General features: G+C 49.0%; 1 protein-coding gene across 6 annotated transcripts in view; it reads left to right on the forward strand.

Annotated features, from left to right (window-relative positions):
* The window catches only part of DENND1B (DENN domain containing 1B), an 84,247-nt gene that overhangs the window by 52,988 nt on the left and 7,205 nt on the right, over nucleotides 1-24,054 (forward strand). For 3 of the 6 annotated variants that reach the window (XM_036354836.1, XM_036354840.1, XM_036354838.1), the window contains 9 exons: nucleotides 39-140; nucleotides 6,985-7,110; nucleotides 7,697-7,798; nucleotides 14,541-14,631; nucleotides 15,801-15,851; nucleotides 18,528-18,568; nucleotides 19,313-19,381; nucleotides 20,065-20,121; nucleotides 21,590-21,697. In XM_036354836.1, the coding sequence (XP_036210729.1) occupies nucleotides 39-140; nucleotides 6,985-7,110; nucleotides 7,697-7,798; nucleotides 14,541-14,631; nucleotides 15,801-15,851; nucleotides 18,528-18,568; nucleotides 19,313-19,381; nucleotides 20,065-20,121; nucleotides 21,590-21,697 (747 nt within the window). Of the gene's footprint in view, nucleotides 1-38; nucleotides 141-6,984; nucleotides 7,111-7,696; nucleotides 7,799-14,540; nucleotides 14,632-15,800; nucleotides 15,852-18,527; nucleotides 18,569-19,312; nucleotides 19,382-20,064; nucleotides 20,122-21,589; nucleotides 21,698-24,054 lie in introns of those variants that run through there. The other 3 variants (XM_036354837.1, XM_036354839.1, XR_004975026.1) reach the window with 2 other exon arrangements.

Below are 24,054 nucleotides of genomic sequence, written 5' to 3' on the forward strand. Positions count from 1 at the left end.
CCTGAGCCGTCTCATTGATCACGGTGTGTTTTCGACAGAGAGTGAGGAACAGATCGCTGGAGGACGTGGTGATGTTAAACGTGGACACGAACACTTTGGAGTCCCCGTTTCACGACTTGGACAACCTCCCCAGTGATGTGGTGAGTCCGGGAGGGCCCTTGGGGGCGCCCCTGGATCCGTACACCCACGGCTGCTCCTGCGCCCCGACTTCCCGAGAGCGAGTCCCCCCACTTTCATAGACTGGGAGATAAAGGGGTTGCGCGCGTGGGTGAGGCATCCGAGCGGGTCTGCGTGTCCCGTGTCTCCCTCCTTGGCAGCTGGGGAGACGCGGGACCGTAATTAAAAAGCCGGGCGCCTTCATTAGGCAGCGTTTCTTGAAACGGGCACCTCTCCCTCTCATCTTCATCATTATCTTACAAAGTAGGCATTTCTGTCTGCCTGGTGGCATGTCTTGCCAAAGAGCGAGAGAGAGAGAGTTTTTGAAGGAAAGAGAAGGGAGCCAATTACCGGCGGCGCGTCCCCGCCACCTGCCAGCACCGTTCCTTTTAATTAATGATCCGATGGCCCCGGTCAGTCTCATCAGAAATGCGGGGCCCGGCGGGGTCAGCAAACGCTGCCTTTGATCCCCCTCGACGTTCCTGAAACATTTATTTGTTTTCCCTAAATTATTTCGGTTTGCGTGTTTCATCTTCCCGGGCCTGCTGGGGGCGGTGGGGAGGGAAACGCACGCCGTGCGGCCCCGGCCTGGGCCGCGCCGAGGCTGGCCGGCTTGGGATTCTGTTTTGTAAATTAAACTGCAGGCCCGGCTTGTCATGAAAGACATCTGAGCCTTTTGAAATGACGAAAACTGTCTCTGGTTCGGGGAAGGCTGATGAATTAAGTGCCGGCTCTCTCCGGGTCTTTGATCTCGCAAAGGGCGTGTGTGTGTGTGTGTGTGTGTGTGTGTGTGTGTGTGTGTACGCGCACACGTGTGTGTCTACAGCTTCTAACAGGGCAGATTCTGTATTCCATGTTAAATAGCCTCCAAAAGTACATTTTATGGCCTTGGTATTTCTGATGACAGGGCCAAAAAAATGCAGGCTGGGATTGTTTCTGAATGGTGGTTGAAAAATATCTTTATAACACAGTCCTAGGTAAAAAAAAAAATACTGCGCTCCCTCCCCCCCCTCTTTTTTTTTAAATTCATTCTTTTCAGAGGTATTAAAATTGGAGAATAAACAAAACCTCCAGAATATATATTTTTTTCCCCCTGTCATATGGCAAGTATTTTGAAATCATGATTAGGGAGTTTGAGAAATGGAATTTAAAAAATTTCGTACTCAGAAAAAATAACAGTGAAGCTAAACCTGATTGTGTTTATGGCTAGTGATAGGAAAATAGGATATTTTAAGCCCACATCAGGTTATTTATGGGTATAAATAAATAACCTCGAATGCTTGCTGACCTTGAAGCAAATGAAATTGAACCTCTTTATCTTGCCATTAAGGCTACGTACGAACAAATCCACACCCCCCCGCTCAGTGCAGAATTTTATTATGTTTTGAGCTCATTATAACTAGATTGCCTCATTATAAAAATTTTGCAGAAGCTGCTAGAAATGATTAGAGTTATTCATTTGGAAATCCATCAAAGTATCCTTCGCCGGATAGAGAAATAATTACGAAAACAAAGCCCCAACTTTTAAGAATGTTTTCCTTAGGTGCATGTATTCCCTGCTCTTAATAGTCTAAGGAGAAAGGATTGTTTATTTTTTTAAAAAAAAAGGAGGAAGAGGAAGAAAAATAAGAAATCAATGTGTTTTGTGTGTGTGTGTGTGTGTGTGTGTGTGTGTGACAATAAAATTTTTAGTCACTTTAACGACGCCTCGTTCTTTCTTTGAGAAAAAGAATCTTTAACGGTCATTGTTTTGATGGGCGATTCTTTTTTAAGTAAAGAAGTAGTACTTCCCTAGTAGAATTAGCTTGATGTGAAAACATTGAGTTAAATATGAGGAGTTAACCAATATTCACACAATGTACAAGGACACGAGGGACCATCTTATAGCCACAGTTAACGAGGCATAAGTGAAACAGTGAAAATATTGCTAAGAAGGCCGTTGCGAGGTGGTGTAGACAGAAATATGTGTGTGTGTGTGTGTGTGTGTGAAGCTAAGGGCCAGGGACTTACAAATATGAAGAAAGAAGAAATTGAAATAGCTCCCAGGTAGCGCCAGGGCTATGATCACAAGCCTGCGGTGTTTGAGGTCCTACTCATTGTCTTAAAAACATTTCAGAGGACTGCTTAACCATCTCTCGCCCATGTAGCTGTATCGTCCGCTTTCAGGATGACAGGATCAAGTATCAAGTCCTATGTCCTGTCGCTGTCCATGTTTTCAGTGATGTCAAGAATCATCCTGACTTCCGTGTGCGATGGGAGCTCGTAAACTAGACCCGAAGCCTGGAACACAGGACTACTGGCCTTGTTTGGTTGTTTAATAAATTAACTGATAGTTCAACGGGGGCCTTTTAAACCCGTGCAGCGGGCCCTTAAATTGCGCTCCGAGTCCGGAAGGACCCCGGGCCCATGTGCTCCCGATTAGGTGCCCGCCTGCCCAGTGGCCGCGCTGGCCCCGGGTCAGTGGTCACAGTTGTCCTGAATTACCCGTCTTTTTTCCCGGGGACCCTCTGCTGCGTCGCACGCTGTAATCTTCTTAATGGCTTCATTCCAATATTCACACATAATATCGGAGATTTATGGACTGTGAGAAATACGACCCTGCCAGTAGCAGTTCCGTTACTCAAGAAATTCAAAATTGGAGAAATAAATCAGGGCCAGGCGTCCGGCGACCCTTTGTGTCCCTTAAGGGGGCGGGGATGGGGGTGGGGGGGGTGGGGGGGGAGAAACTCCCGTTCTGTCTTCTGACACGAACACTTGTTTTTCGATTTCATCATTTCACTACAGATTTGGGGCGCTCAAAGGAAACGGAGCGCAGGTTGGATTGGGAGTGATTTTAACGATATTGATGATTACGCGGGGTCGCTTTTAAAAGCTGGGGGTCCATTCAGAGCGGCCGTCGCCGTGTTGGCCTGTGAGGACATTGTGATTTTAGTTTTTTTTATTTTTGTGTGTGATTTTATTTTATTTAATATATTTTATTGATTTTTTACAGAGAGGAAGGGAGAGAGATAGAGAGTTAGAAACATCGATCAGCTGCCTCCTGCACATCTCCCACTGGGGATATGCCCGCAACCCGGGTACATGCCCTTGACCGGAATCGAACCTGGGACCTTTCAGTCCGCAGGCCGACGCTCTATCCACTGAGCCAAACCGGTTTCAGCTGATTTTATTTTTTTATTGGCTGTGCCAAATATGGAGACTTCCAAACAGATGTTGTTTGAGTGTTTGGAAATTTCAAAAAAAGGCCATGTTAGGGCTAGAAACAATACCAGTTGAAGTTCGCGTTATTGTGTTATGTTCTGAAGCAAGGGGTGGGAGAAGAACCAGTCTGATTAAACAGAACATGTGAAATCTCTAATGAGGTCACTTTCGTTTAAGAAAATGCACTATGGAGACACCCCCCACCCCCATTCCAAATATCAACACTCATTTCGTGTCAATTATGCACCCACTTAAAATACTGTATTTCTAAGCTATTACTGCGCGTTTTAATTTTTACTGTCATTGACACTTGGACAAGTACCTTGAACCGTGGTTATTATTTCAGAAATAAATAGGGCGACCCACTTGCTGGGAAACGAAGCGAATTAGAATCATGACGAGATGCAGGAAATCCGTCTCCAGGGGACTGTTAAGATAAAACCACGGTCAGCTCGCTCTTCTACCTGAAAGCAGGTTAGAGTGGGCATCTGACAGTTACGTGCGTCGGAATGTCCATTTGGACCTATATTGCTTCCCTGTCTTTCATTTTAACTCAGTAAATCATAAATAATAATAACAATAATAATAATAATAATAATAATATACTCTGAGACAGGTGACCTGTCTCAGGTCTCCTGTTTTGAAGATGAAGGCGCACAGACGGTGCCGTTAATGGTGTTTTTAGAGCTTTAGGTGACATGGGTTTTGACCCTCGGATTCATGCCCCACACCCGAGACCGCGGTCCCTCTCCCATAACCGTGACTCCCGGAGCCATGAGCTAACTCTTCTAAGATTCCATATCCAAGCTTCTCTCCTTTCTAATCTTGTTACGGAAACGTCCCGATGGCCTATTGGATGTGAATTCGGATTTTCTGCACTGTCTGAACCACTCATTCTCACCTGGCCTGTAACCCTATTGGGAAATGATTTTCCGTGTCATATAAGGAGGGTGTGTAGAAAATAGGTACGTGTAAGAGTCCTCGTGCAGTTCGCTGGGAACCACGGTGCGTTCCGTTCCGTGGACGGTACCTGTGTGTGAAGTGCCTGTCCTTACGGAAACACTGAGGAGGCCTTGACATACAATGAGTCGTTTAAAATCCCAGGCATCTCCCCTCGAGGCTCTCGGCTGCCCCTGAAGGAACAGGTTGATGTTTTTATTGTGAAACAAAGAAAAGGCACCCTCGCAGGTGTGGCTCAGTGCATTGACCTCTGAACCGGTTCGATTCCCGGTCAAGGGCACATGTCCAGGTTTCCAGCCTGGTCCCCAATAGGGGGCGTATAGGAGGCAGCCGGTCAGTGATTCTCTCTCATCATGGATGTTTCTATCTCTCTCTCCCTCTTCCTTCCTCTCGGAGATCAAGAAAAAAGAAAGACATGAATTGTTCTCAGTCACCAAAAACCATGACTAAAGAAGTCAGCCTAAAGACTGAAGACTAAAGAGCTAGAATCAACAACAACAACGCTGACTTTAAATAAATTGTTTAGATAGTTGCATTCGAGCGAGTTAATTAATTTGGGAATAAGTTTGGGGAAAAAATGGGCTTTTTCAAAGAGTGTTTTAAATGAGCTTTTTTTAAAAAGAAAACAATAAGTAGATAAACAAACGGCAGTCTCCCAGCTAAAGATAGTCAACAGACTTGGTGAAGCCTTTGGCACTTTCCTCTAATCCAACATGAAGGTTTAATAGGTTACGTTGTCATCAAGAAAAAAAAGGGCCCCAGAGAATATTCCCTTTGTCCCAGGTTTGCCACGGTTCAGTTCTGCTAACGTCCTCATTGTGTCTCACAGTCCATGGAGGCCCCTGAAATTTCTAGGGGAAGCCCAGACGAAATCAGCACAAATTCAGCAGGGATGCCCGGCCGGCGTGGCTCAGTGGTTGAGCATCGATCTATGAACCTGGAGATCAGGGTTCGATTCCCTGTCAGGGCACACGCCTGGGTTGGGGGCTGGATCCCCAGTGTGGGGCGTGCAGGAGGCAGCCGATCCATGATTCTCTCTCATCGTGGATGTTTCTCTCTCTCTCCCTCTTCCTTCCCCTCTGAAATCAATACAAGTATATTTTAAACAAGTAAAATAAAATGTTAATCACATCCCATCCCCACCCTGTTCAGATTCACATGTGAAATAAAAGGCAGATTCCTTAAAAAAAAATAAACTTCCATCTGCATCTAGGGGGCTTGGGTAGAAATGGGGAAGATCAGCTATTGGGAGGCAGCCCACACGACACAAGCCTTGCTGCCTAGATGATGAATATCCCGACTCAATCATTTTCTCCAGACTGAGGGTATAATTGGACCCAGTGGGGGTCCCTCCCTTTGATCAGATCAGAGTCACTGTGACTTTTCCCTGGAAAATGTCACTCCTGTGAAGGTTTGTCACCTGTAGAGCTGGTCTTTCCTCTGACGCTGTGTCCCTCTCTCATTAGCATTATTCAAAGTTGAGTTGTTAATTAGGTTGACCCTTCCGTGACAACCATCATCGACAAGAGGAGTCAGGACCGCTTGCGTCAGGAAATAAAAATATTCCTTCTTGCCCGGCCGGTGTGGCTCAGTGGTTGAGCATCGACCTAGGAACCAGGAGGTCACAGTTCGATTCCAGGTCAGGGCTCGATCCCCAGTGTGGGGCGTGTGCAGGAGGCAGCCCATCCGTGATGCTCTCTCATCGTTGATGTTTCTCTCTCTCTCCCTCTCCCTTCCTCTCTGACATCAATAAAAACATATTTAAACAAGACCGGGTATACCATTTGCACAACACAGTTCTCTACTCACCGTAGGCTCTCAATAACTTTACCTTCATTCCCCTTTCTTATGTCATAACTAGAGGCCCGGTGCACGAAATTCTGCTGTGGCAGAATTTGTCCGGAAGGAAGGACGCCCGGAAGGACGTCTGGTCTAATTAGCATATGGCGCTTTGATTATTATAGATGCTCAGAACTATTCAGCAAGGGATCCGCAAATCCCATATGCAGGCGAGGCTTCCAAAACTAAGATTCAATGGGAAGGGACCCCGGAGGACCTGGAACGAGGAGCCTTTTAGGGCAGAAATGGAGGGTAGACACCTGTTGTGATGGCTAAAAAAATGGGCAAGAAGTGACTCCCAAGCAGTTTCCTGTAAAACAATTAAAGCTCGTTGATGTCAAGAGGCCTTGGGAGACAGGAGAAGGGAGAGCGTGGAGCCATTTGCATCAGCACGTGACTCTGGGTCCCAGCTTTCCCTTCAGTTAACGGGCCAGCAGGCGCTCCCGCCGTTCAGGGGAGAAGCTGCGGGGAGGAGGCCGAGCTGGGGGGGGGGGGTCCGGGGGGGGGGGGACCCGCAGGGTCTGGGGTCGGCCTGCCTGCCCTGGGGCCCGTGCCTCCCCGGACCAGTTCCTGAGGTGTTCATGTAACGTAGCGGTTCTCAACCTGCGGGTCGCGGCCCCTTTGGCGGTCGAAGGACCCTTTCACAGGGGTCGCTGAAGACCATCCTGCATATCAGGTATTTCCATGACGATTCATCGCAGTAGCCACATGACAGTGATGAAGTAGCCACGAAAATAATTGTATGGCTGGGTCACAGCGTGAGGAACTGTATTGAAAGGGCCGGAAGGTTGAGAACCACTGATGTAATGGCTCCTCTCTGTCCCGCAGGTCTCGGCCCTGAAGACGAAGCTGAAGAAGCAGTCCACGGCCACGGGGGACGGGGTGGCCCGGGCCTTCCTCAGGGCGCAGGCCGCTCTGTTCGGATGCTACCGAGACGCGCTGAGATACAAACCCGTGAGCCTGCCTTGCGTCATGATTTCAATTTGCATTTGCTTTTCTTTAAAAAAAAAAAATACATTTTTCAAATGATTTCAGAGAGGAAGGGAGAGGGAGCGAGAGATAGAAACATCCACGATGAGAGAGAATCATGGATCGGCTGCCCCCCGCACGCCCCACACTGGGGATCGAGCCTGCAACCTGGGCCTGTGCCCTGACCGGGATTCGAACCCTGACCTCCATACCAGCAGGTCATCCACAAAAAGCTGCTCTGCAGCCCCCCATAGCCAGCTGCCTCTGTAGGGTAGGAGGACAAAGATGACACGGGGACGCAGGGATCACAGGCGGGAACGGTAGTGCGGGCTGGGGTGGGGCTCCATTGTTTGGCAGTGAGGCCGTAGCGAGTCCCCAGTAGGCTGTGTTTGCCCCTAACCTTTTCCGACGGCGGCTCTCCCAGGCTGCTGCCTTTATTGGAATGAACGCTCATCTGTGGAGGATTCAGCCCTGTCTGTGCTGAATTGGCTCACGTAGCGACAGGCAGCCCGGACCCCCTGGTTGTCCGGTTTCCCGTCTACGGACGCCCCGACCTCCTCTCTCCCTCCAGGGGGAGCCCGTCACCTTCTGTGAGGAGAGCTTTGTGAGGCACCGCTCCAGCCCGATGAAGCAATTCCTGGAGACGGCCGTGAACCTGCAGCTGTTCAAGCAGGTGAGGGTGGGCCCCCTCGCGTGGAGTATTAGTGCCCTTCTGTGTCTTTATCTGTCAAGGTGAGACCGTGCCACCTGTCTGTGTCCTAAGTGAGTTGTGAAGGTCGAATTCTGTGGGGGTCATGGGTGGAGTGGGCGGGTAGAAGATCTCACTCAAGCATGTCAAACACAAAGGCTAACACAGGCCAAATCAACAAGGTGTAAGTGTACGTGGGCAGCAAAAAAAACAAAAGCTTCCATGTTCGTAGAAACGTGGGTTTGTTTCGATAGAGACGTGCTGAATACAAAGGGTTGCAATAAATGAGCCATCGCTAACATAAAGTAATAGAACATTCTAGTAAAAATGAATATTTGTTCTTGAACATTAACTTACCGGACACTGAATAACTAACTACACAAATGAATAAGCGTCACGCAAGTAAACCTATTTTTCTCGTTCTCCGAAAGCGAACTATTTCCTGTTGTGCACACCACACAAGTCAGTCCAAGACGAATGACGTGGCCGTCGGCTGCTAAAATACTCGCTGCTGGTATTCGTGGAGAGAAATGGTGCGCCTGTGCGTAAGGCGCGTAGGGAAATGAATGCAACACGATGATAGTCATCAGTCATTAGCAAATGTTGTAGTTCGTTATTCATAATGATGTATAACAGGATGTTGTAAAAATTAAGTTAGGAAATTTTTATTAAAACGTTTCTTGCATACCGTTACATGGGCTGGGCCCCAGAAATCTTCATTGTGGGCTGTATGCCGCCCGAGGTCCGCGAGTTTGACATGCTTGGTCAGTTAGGCCTCCACCATCAGAACTCTGACCATCAGAACTCCACGACTAGAGTCTTATCATTAGAGCAAGTTCCGTCCGACGCAATAAGTTTTTCTTTTATATAGTTACAAAAAGCACCTATTTTTAAAAAATACTGTTATTGATTTCAGAGAAAAAGGGAGAGGGAGAGAGAGAAACATCAACGTTGAGAATCATCGATCAGCTGCCTCCTGCACGCCCCCCATTGGGGATCGAGCCCGCAACCCGGGCATGTACCCTGACCGGGAATCGAACCATGACCTCCTGGTTCATAGGTTGACGCTCAACCACTGAGCCACACCGGCCGGGCCAAACTGACATGTTCGCTACTTTGAAGATAGAAACACCATATTTGCAATACATATGAAGCACCCAAGACTTTAGAATCTAGAATATAAAGAAACAAACTTCTGTGTGTCAGTAAAGAATCATATCCAACCTAATGGTGCAAAAGACTCGAATGAGCACATGCAAATGGAGGAACCTTCTGAATATAAATATATTCCATAGAAATATATTTTTTTTAAAAAAAAAAAAGGGAAAAAAAACCCTGGTTTTGAACGTTTCTAGATTCGCCAGTCGTGGGCTGTGTTTTTCTTGACTGTCCACGCCTTAACCTCCTGGGGCCCCTGTAACATGAGTCAGCTTGCAGCGCCACCGCATCCGAGATACCTTCCGGCGCGAACATTCCCCGATACCGTGAAATAAACAGAACGTTGGCGGGTGATAGCGGCTCCATTTGGAGCGGCTCCTCGTCAGATAATGGACTTGGAAGGCGTCCCAGAAACCGCTTCCTAAGCCCCGGCCCTGACAGCTCCATCTTTCTTTAGCCGCCGCCTCCTGAGGGCCGAGCCCTTCTTTCCAGGCCTCTTACCTGGGGTCCCTCAGCAGCCTTGCACCTGTGTTGGTTTCTTGCCCTTTTTTACTTTTTAAATATATTTTCATTGATTTCAGAGAGGAAGGGAGAGGGGGAGAGAGAGAGAGAAGCATCCATGATGAGAGGGAATCATGGATCGGCCACCTCCTGCGTGCCCCACACTGGGGATCGAGCCCCCAACCTGGGCCTGTGCCCCGACCGGGAATCGAACCCCGACCTCCTGGTTCATAGGTTGACGCTCAGCCACGGAGCCACACCGGCAGGGCGTGGTGTCCGTCATGTTAAACCTGGAGTCGTCGCATGAGGTCGTGCTGTGCAGAGTGGGAATTCTCTGAGATCCAGAGCCTTTATGTTTTGTGCTCTGACCCACTTTCTCCGACTTGAATAAGATCCTGGATCAGAGAGACGGGTCAGAAGCCAAACGTGCCCCTTTTATGTTTGCTGGAGATTTGGGGAGATTTTAGAAAGCTTTTAACATAACAATAAATTCTGATAAATCTCCACACCTTCCTATTCATCTTTTTTTTTTTTTAAAGAAACACATAGTTCGTTATGTACGGTGGGTAATTTATAGCCGAGATCAGCACATGCATTAGTGGAGCTGGAGATCGCGCCGTTCGGGGGTGTGAGAACACATCTGCCGCGTGAACAGAGGCGAGGCGAGGCGGCAACTGCACCCGACACATATTTCACGACCTGAAAAAGGAGTAAACGTGTAATGTGACCCAGGCGGGCGATGGAGACCCTGCAGCCGCAAGAATAGCAGCACGAGGATGCATTTTCGCATTTTTTTATGTTTTATTTATTTTTATTGATTTCAGAGAGGAAGGGAGAGGGGAGAGAGAGAGATAGAAGCATCCATGATGAGCGAGAATCATGGATCGGCTGCCTCCTGCACGCCCCACACTGGGGATCGAGCCTGCAACCCGGGCATGTGCCCTTGATCTGAATCGAACCCGGGACCCTTCAGTCCGCAGGCCGATGCTCTATCCACTGAGCCACACCGGCCAGGGCCCAGCCTCACTATTTGAAATGGAAAGTGCCTGCCCCACAGTCCCAGCCTCCCTCACACAATCTTTAGTTTATTTCCCAACACTCAGCACCTTCTCACGTACTAAGTAATGGATCGCATTATTTCTTGCTATTTCTCTCCGCCACCCCCTCCCCCGCCAGCTGTTGTAGCATCACCAAGACTTGGATTTGGGTCTGTTTTATTCATTTTCAGTGTTTCAGGCGCTTAGAAAAGTGCCCGGTGTGTAGCAGACATGCCATTACGTGTTTATTGAATGATTGAATTCATGGATCCTTCGGGCCGATGGTCGTGAAGTTCAACAGACTTCGTGCTGGAGAAAATTATTTCATGTCTGTCTGTTGATATTCCTGGGGGGCGCTATTGTCCCATCGATGCTGCTTTTAAATTATTAGGTCTAATAGTAAGTAGCACTGAATGGGCTTCTTATACTCTTCACTTGCTTTTCGGGTCATTATGCCCTGGCAGGCTAATTTAGCATGTGAGAGGTTAACTGTCACGTGACCACTGAATCTGGGCGAGGAAATAAAAATAACAATATATTTCTACTCCTTCACGTACTCCGTTCTCTGGATTTAAGCTCGAGACTGGCCCGGCGTGTTCCCACTTGTTACAACAGGCCGTGTGTATATATATATACACGGCGACTGGCTGAGCCTCTGGCCATTAGCAGGTGCCCATAAGTAGCTGATGACTTAATTTATTATAACACTTGAGCGTAGTTTTCACTAAGCTGTCAAGGTTTACGGAGCATTTATAAGGTGAAATATTTAAATCAGACTACTACCTGGTTCTTTTTTAGCCCCGAAGAAAGGGAACTGTAGAGACCCCTAAGAAATGAATATATTTTAAAAGTAGTTTAATTTTTTGGAATGTTTTTTGAAATTGTGAATGATCTCTGGTTCACTTACAATGTCTTTTTCTCCAGCCCTTGAGGCTTGGATTTTTTAAAAAAATATATTTTATTGATTTTTTTACAGTGAGGAAGGGAGAGGGATAGTTAGAAACATCGATGAGAGAGAAACATTGACCAGCTGCCTCCTGCACACTCCCTACTGGGGATGTGCCCGCAACCAAGTTACATGCCCTTGACCAGGATCGAACCTGGGACCCTTGAGTCCGCAGGCCGACGCTCTATCCGCTGAGCCAAACTGGCCAGGGCGAGGCTTGGATTTTATTAGCTTAGTTATCTTCGTGTCCAAGAGGGGCTGCTCATAGATCATTTTTTGCAACACGGTCATTTTTCCTCCGAACTGAAAACGCGTTTGGGTGTGCGGTTGTGTCTAGTGTGTCGCTTCTGGGGGTTGGCTTCTGTGCTTTAGGTTAGCACACAAAATAGCACCCCGACTTCCTGTTCCCCAGCCGGCAAAGAGGTGCTCCACTGACCCCCTCTGCCCCGAACAATCTTTTTGAGCGTTTATTATTACTTGTTTTAATTCTCACCCGAAGATATTTTTTTTCTGTTGATTTTTAGAGAGAGAGGGAGGGAGGAAGGGAGAGAGAGAGAAAGAAAGAGAGAGAGAGAGAGAGAGAGAGAGAGAGAGAGAGACAGACAGACATTGAGGTGAGAGAGACACATCGATTGGTTGCCTCCCACATGCGCCTACAACCCGGGTACGTGCCCTTGACCGGGGATCAAACCAGCGTGCGACCCTTCAATGCCTCTGGACTAAAAAGCCAAATAGGAAGATTGACGTAAACGCCATCATCTTAGCGCACTCCTGCCTTCCTTTAAAAACCTGCTGCCGTCTCGTTTTCTGCGCTGTCTCTGGCACTTTCGTTGTTATTCGCAGTGTTTCTTGTCATTCCTCTCAATACCAAGTCACTCTTTCAAAACTCACGTCTTCCAATGACCTAGGCCAGTGGTCGGCACACTCATTCGTCAACAGAGCCAAACATCCACAGCACAACGATTGAAATTTCTTCTGAGAGCCAGATTTTTTAGACTTAAACTCTATAGGTAGGCACATTGTTATTCACTGAATTAGGGTCCTCCTAAGGCTTAGGAAGAGCCACACTCAAGGGGCCAAAGAGCCGCCTGTGGCTCGCGAGCTGCGGTTTGCCGACCACGGAGCTAGGGATGTGTGTTTCCTAACCGTTACCCAAGGTTAAGGCCCTTATAAAACCATCGCTTTCCAACACAGGCTGTTTTCTCGTTCACAATTTGTTTCTGTGCCACGGTAGCCAAACCTGTCCTTATCTTTTTCTTTTTTTTTCTTTTTCTCACTGTGAAATGCGAGGGAGTTATTGGGGGGGGAGGTGTGGCCGGGAACCAACTCCACTTGGACGGGAAAAGAAGCTGTTATTGAGGCAAAAATAGAAAAAGGGAGTTGGGAGAACTCTTGCCCTTTAGCATTCCCGCCGTGAGTCCCACGGCCCAGCTCCCCCCGGGGGTGCCTGTGTTTGTGTGGGCGTTCATACTACATGGGGGTGCGCGCCCCCAGACCCATCCTCATGAAGCATGCGGCTGAGCCGTGTCCGGCTGTCCCTGGCGGGCTTGGCGGGCTTGGCGGCCCGGTCGGCGATAACACGAGGCATTTAGGCGGGTGATGGATGGCCGTTGGGTCGCACGGCAGGGCCGTCACCCCCAGCACTCACTCACCCCCAGAAACGCACCATCAGGGGATGGTCGGGGATTTATCTATCTCCGGACCTGAGCCGTCCCACTCCAAGTAAAAGGGGGGGATTATTTCCAGTAAACACAGAAATGGAAACCTTTTAGAAAGTCCCGCGGTCTTAATCTCTTCGGGCGAGTGGAGGCCTTTAAAAGGATGCCTTCCCTGGGCCTGATCGTCAGGGACGGATCGCTTTAAATTTATCTCTCTGCCTCACCTTGCTTTTTCTTTCAAAAGGATACTTGATGGATAATGCTGGGCTGGGAATGGGTGCAGGCCGAATTTTGCAATCACTTTCAACTGCTTTTCTTACGAATTAGCCATTTATTCTGTGGAGCAGGGATGCCCGCGTTAGAAGTGACTGCCTCTGACCTAAGGGAGGATGGAATGAATAATTCTACACATGACAGCCCGGCCATGATGGTGAGCGTCGACGTAGGAACCAGGAGGTCATGGTTCGATTCCCGGTCAGGGCACAGGCCCGGGTTTCGGGCTCTATCCCCTGTGTAGGGCGTGCGGGAGGCAGCCGATCGATGAGTCTCTCTCACCATGGATGTTTCTATGTCTCTCCCTCTCCCTTCCTCTCTGAAATCGATACAAGTATATTTTTAAAAAAGAGAGGTGTGCTTACTTGTTGGTAAGCGGTTCGAATCACCTCTGCTGTGTTATACTTCGGGACAGGACGGGTTAGATGAGGGTGCTGAATTTTGCTGGAGGAACTTGATCTCCATGGGACAGGGGTCTGACACTCCTTGGATGCTGCCTGTGTCAGTGACTGTGCAATGAAGCGCATCCGTCAGGTTAAGTTCATGTAAGGTTTGCAGTTACGCCCTGAGCGGATACTGTGGCCACGGAGGCCGGGAGGGGCCAGCAGGCCTCTGTGCAGACTCCTGTGCACTGAGTGCTGCCCAGAGCCTGGATCGTTCTTCCCGCACTTTCCATATGTATATACATTGATTGATTGATTGATTTCAGAGAGGGGGAGAGAGAGAGATAAAAACATCAATGATGAGAGAGAATCATGGACCGGCTGCCTCCAGCACGCCCCCTACTGGGGATGGGGCCTGCAACCTGAGCATGTGCCCCGACTGGGAATCGAACTGTGATCTGGTTCATAGGCCGACGCTCAACCACTGAGCCACACCCGCCAGGCCCTCCTGCAGTTTCCGATTCCCATTCGTGAAGTTCGTCTTTGCATTTATATTTAAATAATGAGCTGCTGTTCCTGAGTCCTGGCTATTGCAATTCTGGGAGCATTTTCTCGTCCTGTGTCTGTGTGTGTGTGCATATATATATGTGTGTGTGCGTGTGCGTAATTGATGTTTCTGTGAGTGTCTGCTGCTCATGTCGTTGATATACGTGAGCCTTTACTCTGAGGAGAGCCGTGACGATGAACCCATCCGACTCTCTTCCATTTCAGTTCATCGACGGGCGGCTGGCGAAACTGAACGCAGGAAAGGGCTTCTCCGACGCCTTCGAGGAGGAGATCACCTCTGGGGGCTTTTCTGGAGGTAAAGACGACGTCCCGGGCGAGGACCTGTCTTCCAGGGGATCCTCTCCCCTGTGTCTGGCAGCAGCGGCTTGATGCCCCGCTGTCTCCCTCTAAACGGGTGATGTGTCAGAGGCATCTTCTTGTGTCAGAGGGGCCGCCCCATCCATCCACTTCCTTTGCCTGTTCCCGTGACTCGCGGCGTGACTTGGGGTGGAGGGGCTCCCCAAGGGGTGATGGTTTGGGTCACCGCCCGCTATTTCTGGACATAAACACACAGAGAGGCAGGCGCTGACCTCTCCCCGCCCGTCCTACCGGCCTGCGCTGTCTGCTCGGACGTACGAGGGATGCTATTGCCCAGGGGGCAGGCCACAGACAGGGCACAAGGCTGTGCCCTCTGAAAAGAGAGGGTGGAACGCCCTGTGGCTTCTAGATGCTCAGTGAGTCGATTTTGTAGAGGTTTTGACCTTCTTTTGTTGTTGTTGTTCATCCTCACCCAAGGATCTTTTCCCATTGCTCTTTTTTTTTTTTTTTTTTCAGAGAGAGTGGAAGGGAAGGGGAGAGACACTGAGAGAGAAACGTCGATGTGAGATGTCACCATCGATGGGTTGCCTCCCGCGCACATCCGTCCTGACCAGGGCCAGGGATGGAGCTTGACCCGACGTGTTCTTGACCCGACTAGGGACGTGCTCTTGACCGGACTTGAACCCGGGACCCTTCCGTACGCAGGCTGACGCTCTATGCACTGAGCCACACAGGCCAGGGCTCACCATGGATGTCTCTCGTTCTCTGTCCCTCTCCCTTCCTCTCTGAAATCGATAAAAATATATTTTTAAAGAAGACGTGAAAAGACAAACAGCACTCTTCTAAAAATGCCCCCATGTTGAATTTTATTCTTAAATGAGATCTGTTTATGCAGCATGGAAACAGAAAAGCCATTGCCATCAACTGTCCGTTCGTTAAAGATGAACAAGGGAGCCCAGCGCGGTGGGCCTTTGCCCGAAAGAAGCACAGAATTTTCCTGGAAGTGCTTATTTTGGGGGAAAAACTTATCAGACTTGACTCTGCAGGTGCCGAACCCGGAGTCCCCCACCTCCTGGCTCCCCTCAGCTCACTGGGAGGAATTTAGCTTCAATGGGACTTTTGTGTTAAAATAAGACTTTTTTTTTTTTTTTATACTTTTCACCTCAGACAAGCAAAGCATTGTCAGCTCCTGGACAAATTGCTGGAGGCATCGATTGGGTATTTACATAACTGCTGTCTCATTATCTCTGTGACCCGTGGGGCTGGCGGCACCCCTGGGAGGGAAGGTGACGTGGGTGACAGTAATAGGGCGTGAGCCTTTCATGTAGATGGATTATGAGTCGGTCCCCATTCCAAGGCAATGGATCAGGCCAGGTGGCTTTGGTGGCTTTTCCGAGGGGCGGTCCCTACCGATGTCACTGTCGGTCTTATTGTTTGAAAAAAGGATGGGGGATAGCGGTCCCCAGCGGGCACCTGACTTGGGGACTGCATTTTCAGTACGACTCCGTGCCAACCACTTCGTTGTTCTTGAAAAATGCAAAAGGTTTTGGATTCTTCATTTTTTGATCTATTTTTTTTAATTGATTTCAGAGAGGAAGGGAAAGGGAGAGAGAGAGAGAAACATCAATGATGAGAGAGAATCATGGACCCGCTGCCTCCTGCACGCCCCACACTGGGGATCCAGCCCGAACCCGGGCCTGCGCCCTTGACCGGGAATCGAACCGTGACCTCCCGGTTCCTAGGTCGACGCTCAGCCACTGAGCCACGCCGGCCGGGCTGTCCTGTTTCCCTTCTTACTGACGAAGGGAGCGGAGGAATTTGAAGGGGCGGTAACTCATCATCAGTTTTAGTGTCATCTTTTTGGCCGCACCGAGCAATGTAGACCAATGTACATGTTTGGGGATAAGACGCTACAAATGACTGGAATTTAAACAAATACGTTAGGAGAGACGGGCTTGGCGCAGACCAGAGGGAGAGTCTGTCCCTGAGTGTGAGAAAAATCGCTGTTTTGATGAACAAGAACAATGTGAAGAATTTTCTCAAAAAATGCTGATTCTTCCCATAATCCTGTTACTCGAACAGAAGGTCTTGGGGGTTTTTTTTCCCCCCTCCTTTTTTCTTTCATTTTTGGCATTCAGATGCATTTTTTAAGGAGAAAAACAGCTTTTAAAAAAGAACATTTTCAAAGAATAATGTGCTTGTCTCTTCAATTTTGTGCTAATAGGAGCCTTGGATCGTAAAAGCACGAAATTTAAAGAGACAAGCATCCTTTAGACATTTTTTTTTCTTTTTTTTTAAAACACACAGGTTTCTACCTAAATTATACAGCATGTTTTCCTATCATCTTAGGCAGTTTTCTTAGGGACTTCTAGTTTGCCCTGCGCCACATCATTCCAGATTCTTTTTAAAAATATATATATTTTTATTGATTTCAGAGAGGAAGGGAGAGGCAGAGAGAGAGAGAGAAACATCAGTGATGAGAGAGAATCATGGATCGGCTGCCTCCTGCACGCCCCACACTGGGGACCGAGCCGGCAACCCGGGCATGTGCCCCGACCGGGGAATTGAACGGTGACCCCCTGGTTCATAGGTCGACGCTCAACCCACTGAGCCACACCGGCTGGGCTTAATTTTAGAGTTGAAAAGTACAACTCCAATAATGTCATGGAGGTAAAAAACAAAATCTGAGAACAAAATTGGAAAGGGCTGAATGTGAGCTATAGCTATAATGTTATTTGTGTCAATTATGTCTCAATTTTAAAAAGATGAGCTGTTTTAGGGATTCTGTGTACCAGATACTCGCAGGGTAGCCGTTGGGACGTTGCTTTCTTAAGCATTTAAACAACCAGGAAGGCAGCCCGGCCGTTGTGGCTCAGTGGATTGAGCGTTGACCTATGAACCAGGAGGTCACGGTTCGATTCCCGGTCAGGGCACATGCCCAGGTTGTGGGCTCCATCCCCAATAGGGGGCGTGCAGGAGGCAGCCGGTCCATGATTCTCTCTCATCATGGATGTTTCTCATTCTCCCTCTTCCTCTCTGTTCCTCTCTGAAATCAATAAAAAATATATTTTGAAAAAATTAAACAACCAGGAAGGCTGATGAAATCTGACTCAGTCAGTTGCTATAGGGCATGCCTTCGGGGAGCTGTGGGGCTTCTGATATCCTTTTACCGACTAAATGGCCATCTTTGGAGCCGGATATGCGATCACTGGTGTTATTCGCACTGGATTTGTCTGCCTCTGAGCTTTCCAGTGACTGTGATGACCATTCCTGGCATGAATCTCTCACACTTGGGTTCTCAACCAGAGACTTTTCCAACGGGAGCCGCAGTGGAATTGCATTGAAATCAGATTTGTTGTCCATGAAAATTCACATCGAACATCCATAGAGAATCTTTTTTGTCCTCAAGGTCCTCTGCATGTCTCAATTTGCTTCTATTTGCTGTTTTTTTTATCTTATCCACTTGAAATATTATCTTAAAACGAACCTGATTGTGTTAAAGAGGCAAAAAAAAAAAAAAAAAAAGGTAAAAGAGACACGAAACATTGAAAAATCGGTTTTTAAAAGATGCAGACATCTTGGCTTTCGAAAGAGAGATTGTATTTTTCCCCCCTCTGAAGACACTATTAAAAACCGAAAGACGGCAGCATATTTTAACGTCTTGGCTTCATCGGTGAGCGAAGAAAAAGTGTCTGTGCTTAAAAAGGGTGATAACTGTTCGAAGAATTAGAACAGTTTATTCTTTCTCATGGCGTTTCCTTGCTGCTTCCACCGCGTTGCAGAAAAGTAGAAGTTGCTTGCTAAATTCCTGGCAGTAGTCGTTCTTGGTAAACTTTGGTCTGTGGATTTATTTCTGGTCAAATATCCCTGACATCTTACTTTCGCCTCTCCCAGGGAGCCCGAGGTCGTATCAGCAGTGGGTACACACGGTCAAGGTAATGACAGCCTTCCAGAACTTCTTCTCCTTCCACTCTCGATCTATGGGCGAGGTTCAGCCAGAGTATGCAGTGTCTTGGCGGTCTTTTCAATGTGTGTGTTCTCACATTTCAACATCCTTGATCGCCTGCTTGTATTTATGAATGCGATTTCCAGTGGAAAGCTTTTGTCCGGAGAGAGATGGCTTCTTTTGAAAAAGCAAGGTTTCACTGCCACCTTGAATTCTATTCCAAAACAGGGAATTGGGTGGAATAGTGAGATTTGGGGCGGGGGAGGGAGGGGGACTTTTTCCTTTCCGGTACAGTTTTTTTTTTTGTTAATACAGTTTTTTTCAAATATATAAAGCCCCTCTTCCACAAATCGAGACTTTATTACCCAACGTGAAAATAGTCGTATTTCTTTATGACGCTTTAAATATACACCTGTTACTGGCCGTGCCGCTGCAGTAGGCTTCACCTTCCAGGGTGAGCCCAGCCGGCGTGGCTCAGTGGTTGAGCGTCAACCTATGAACCAGGAGGTCACAGCTCGATTCCCGGCCAAGGGCACAGGCCTGGGTTGCGGGCTCCATCGCAGTGGGGGGTGTGCAGGAAGCAGCCGGTCCATGAGTCTCTCTCATTGTTGCTGTTTTGTAGGCCTTCGTTGAACCTATGACGAAAGCTTTTTTTCTACCCTATCACCCGTGCTTGTTTCCAGGGCATCTGGTCGACCGTATTTGGAAATGAGTGTCTGTGTTTCCTTTGCAGAAAGGAGGCGCCCTGTTCAACTCCGCGATGACCAGAGCGACCCCAGCGGTGCGGACAGCGTATAAATACGTGAGTCTTCATTGGATACTTAAACACCCCACCGGTAAAATTTTACGGCATGGTTTTAGCCGAGAGACCTGTCAGTCTCGAATGTTCCCTCCTTTCCTTTTAAATACGATGGTCAAAAATCAGAAATAGCGCTGACCAAAAGAAACCCAAGTGCTCAAATGGTGTCATTATATAGAGAGGATATCTATAATAATAAAAGGGTAATATGCTAATTAGACCGGACGTCTTCCGGATGTCCTTCCTGACGAAGCTGGGGCTGGAGGGAAGCCAGCCGGGTTCCAGGTGCCTACAGATAGCCCTGGGGAAGCCAGCCGGGGGAAGAAGCCCTACTCTTGCATGAATTTTCCTGCATCGGACCTCTAGTTTTATTTATAAAAGCTAACAATGGCTCCTCATTGTTTTATTTTTAAGCATATTTATATTGATTTCAGAGAGGCGGGGAGAGGGAGAGAGAGAGAGAAACATCAGTGGTGACAGAGAATCATGGATCGGCTGCCTCCTGCGCGCCCCACACTGGGGATCGAGCCCACAACCCACCCAGGCACGTGCCCTGCCCGGGAATCGACCCCAGTCTGCAGGCTGACGCTCTACCCACTGAGCCAAACCGGCCAGGGCTTGGGGACTCGTTGTTCACGTGGTAAAAGGAGCGTTCTGAGCCCGACAATCGGATTCTTGCTTTCCAGGCAAAAAGCCACGCCAAGCAGGGCATCAAGGAAGTGAAGAGCAAGCTGAAACACAAGGTGGGCCTCCTCCTCCCGCTCGCGAAAGGTTGGCGCGCAGACCTCGCAGACCACACGGGATGTGTGCTTTTAATGACTTTTGAAGTGTGCTTAGCCCTGTGCTCGGGAATGGATTTTTCCTAACAAGCCCCCTGGAAACCGCCTGCCGGGCTGCGTGCGCCCACGGAGCCATCTCTTGATCGCTTGCATATTTTATCGCAGGGCTCCCGAGATCTTCAAAGATGCTCTTCTAACAGGAGGTGTTGTTCCCGTAAAGTTCATGGCCTTGATATAGCTACCCCTCCCAAAATGCTTTGCTGCAAGCCGATCATTGTTTATGTATTTAAGAAAAAAATTTGTTTTAGGTAGATATTTTTATTGATTTCAGAGAGGAAGGGACAGGCAGAGAGGGAGAGAAACATGAATGATGAGAGGGAGTCATCGGTTGGCTGCCTCCTGCCCCACTGGGGATGGAGCCTGCAACCCGGGCATGTGCCCTGACCGGGAATCGAACCCTGACCTCCTGGTTCCTAGGTTGACGCTCAGCCACTGAGCCACGCCAGCCGGCCGGGTGAAGCTAATGATTTTTTAAAAGAAGATGATTTGGGGTGCAGGATTAAGCCATGAATGCCCTCCTTTGGTCTCTGACAGCGGTTCTCAACCTGTGGGTCGCGACCCCTTTGGGGGTCGAACGACCCTTTCACAGGGGTCGCCTAAGACCATTCGGAAAACACATATTGAATATATCATTACATATTGTTTTTGTGATTCATCACTATGCTTTAATTACGTTCAATTTGTAACAATGAAAATACATCCTGCAGATCAGATATTTGCATGACGATTCGTAACAGTAGCAACATTACAGTTATGAAGTAGCCACGAAAATAATTTTATGGTTGGGAGTCACCACAACATGAGGAACTGTATGTATTAAAGGGTCGCGGCATTAGGAAGGTTGAGAACCGCTGGTCTATCTATGAGCTCTTTCCAGCAGTAGCTGCTTTACACGACGCTTGTCCTTCATTGACAAAGGTTTGTGTGTGAGGGTGTGTACTGGACTCTGCGAACATCGCATGTATGTGCATATTTATGCGTCTGTGTGTACGTCTGTCTGATTTGATTACATATTACATCTCCGCAGTTTTTTTTTTATCGGTTATTCTGTTTTGAAATTGTGCCTTCGGAGACCAATAATCCCACTCAAAACTTCCATGGTCTCGACGGAGGGTGAATGATCCTCATATGCGTTTGACTCAAATTACTCAAAATAGAGATTATTCTGGAAATAATCGTGAATTGTTCATTCATGACACAGAACAATGCAGGGGGGCCTATTTTTCTAAATAGAGCCTTTCGGCGTGCAGTTCGGGTGTTCTTTTGTTATTTACGTCTGTGTCGGACGGATGCTTGGTTGAGGAACCCAAGAGCGTCCATCAGTCATCCAGGCAGCGTTCTGACACCACTTCTCGTCTCTCTCCACGTGCAGGAGACTGAGGACGAGTGTGGGGCCTACTCCGGTTTTGTGCAGTACACCCCCGTCTACACCGTACACAACGACAAGGGGGCAAGCCGGGAGAAGCGCAGGCTCACCCAGGTACGGCTGCCCGCCCGCGGGCCTCCGGGAGGGGGCGTGCGGGAGGCAGCAATCCATGTTTCTTCTCTCTTTGCTTCTTCCTTCCTCTCTCTCTAAAAAACAACAAAAAACGTAAAAATTATAAACTATATTTAAATAACTAGTTAACAATGTTAAATAATGATGATGATGATGATTCCGCCAGTGAGGCAACCTGTTCTACCCACTGCCATCAGCTGGGAAACATTTACAGTGGGGCCTTGACTTACGAGTTTAATTCGTTCCGAGACCGAGCTCGTTACGGAGCTCGTTAACTCAAATTACTCTGTCAACTCAATGCAAAAAAATCGGCGGAGAGACAGCTGGTATCTCAAAAAACTCGTTAGTCGGGACACTCGTAAGTCAAGGCCCCACTGTACTCGCTTGTAAATGACTGATGGGTTTGTAATCGGCGTCTCAGTCTTGCTCCCAGGATGTTCAATTCCTATCCGTCTCAGGCTCTCGCCTCTTAGAAAGTTAACTTTCGCAGAAGGTGGGCTGCCTCGATCTGGGAGCCTGTGGGTTGTCTTTACCGCGGGGAACGGGTTTCTATGTGAACGGGTTTCTATGTGAAGGGGTTCTCTTACCCCCGTCTCCCCGAGTGGAATAACATCAGGGTCTGGGCACGTTGAGATCTTCGGGGAGATAGGGGAGCATTTCTCGGGACAGTTGCAGGTGGCGAAAGGCGGAATCTAGAATCAGCAAATTCCCAGGGAAGGAGGGGTCCCGCTGCCCACGGGTCTGCAGGTGGTACACAGAGCAGCAGGGGTGGAACGGGGGAGAGACTGACTCTGGGACCCGGGTTCCGAAGCCGCTGCCTGGCCTTCATGTTGGGAGGAGCCAGGCTGGGCCCTGAGGGACCAGGGGGTGGGGTTCCGAGACAGACACCCCTGACTTTGAAGAAGGTCCCAGCCTTTGGCACTGAGCAGAACACAGCGTCCCCAAGCCTCACTTCGGGCGCCTGGGAGACAGGGATGACAACCCCTGTCATTCCCCAGGGTGCCGCAGGCATCAGAGAGAGCGTGTGCGCGAGGTGGCAGCCGTCTGTGTACACAGACACGCGCGTCCTTAGCTTCTGGCCGCGCGTAGCCACGCATCTGCTCGCTGTCTTCCCTCCCCGTAGCCACTTCCCGGGGTCACACAATCACCCTCCAGTCACTAACGCCACGGGCCCCTAACGGTGTCTGTTTCCATTTAAGTAGGAATGACTTGAAGACCCCAGGTTATGATTTGAAAAGACATATACAGCTCGTGCCCGGCCGGCGTGGCTCCGTGGTTGAGCATCAGCCTATGAACCAGGAGGTCAGGGTTCGATTCCCGGTCAGGACACATGCCCAGGTTTGGGGCTCGATCCCCAGTGTGGGGCGTGTAGGAGGCAGCTGGTCCATGACTCTCTCTCATCATGGATGTTTCTATCTCTCTCTCCCTCTCCCTTCCTCTCTGAAGTCAATACAAACACATTGAGACCAAAAAAATATATATCTATATACAGCTCTTGTACCAAGAAACATCTTGGCCTAGCAGACCTTGAGGATGTGTTTTGTTGTCAGTGAAATTATCGAAATAAAGGATCTGGACTCCGTTGGCCTGTCCCCCTGCGCCCCGGGCCTCAGCTCCGGGAAGAGCCTTCCACCCCCAGTTTGCAGCCGGACTCGTGTCGCTGAAACATTTTATTTTCATCTGTTCTGCAAAGGATGTGAAGGAGATGGTGGTGATTGTTGGCATTCCGAGAGTGTGCTTAGAGGCGAAAAAGGCACGCTTCCCCACCTGGGTCCCGTGGACGAGAATGGACCGACCCCCGGACTGTGTGTGCTCCGAGCCCGCGTGCGTGACCCGCTCGTGGCCGGAACCGATTGCGCATCCCCTACCCCCCGGGAACCGCGTGGGGAGGTGCCGATGAGCCTGGCTGGTTCCCGTTTCGTTGATGAGGCTGCACGGCCTGTCCGGGGGACAGCTCCCAATTAGGCGCTGCATCTGTACAGCCCAGGCCTGGCCCCTCCGGTGCGGGGTTAGCCGCGGCCTCAGGCTAACGAGGCCCCGGGGAGGGGGTCCCCCGTGTCATGGCAGCTTTGATCTCGGCCACACACGGGCCTTCTCTCGTCCATGTGACGGCAGAACAAGACCCGTAGGCCTCGCGGGCGATGTTTGGACGACGTCTGTCCTCTAGGATGCTGCCTTACATGCTGCCCCGCAGAAACCGAGGGGCATTTTCCAAGGATGAGAAATCCCTTGAAAGGAAACATCGAATGTGTGTGCATCTAAGAGACGGCTGCATTTGTAATCATAGTAGCCTGTCCTAGTCCAGTAATAGTGTGTGTGTGTGTGTGTGTGTGTGTGTG

The sequence above is a fragment of the Myotis myotis genome, unplaced genomic scaffold (genome assembly GCF_014108235.1).
Source record: "Myotis myotis isolate mMyoMyo1 unplaced genomic scaffold, mMyoMyo1.p scaffold_m19_p_21, whole genome shotgun sequence".
Taxonomy (NCBI): domain Eukaryota; kingdom Metazoa; phylum Chordata; class Mammalia; order Chiroptera; family Vespertilionidae; genus Myotis; species Myotis myotis.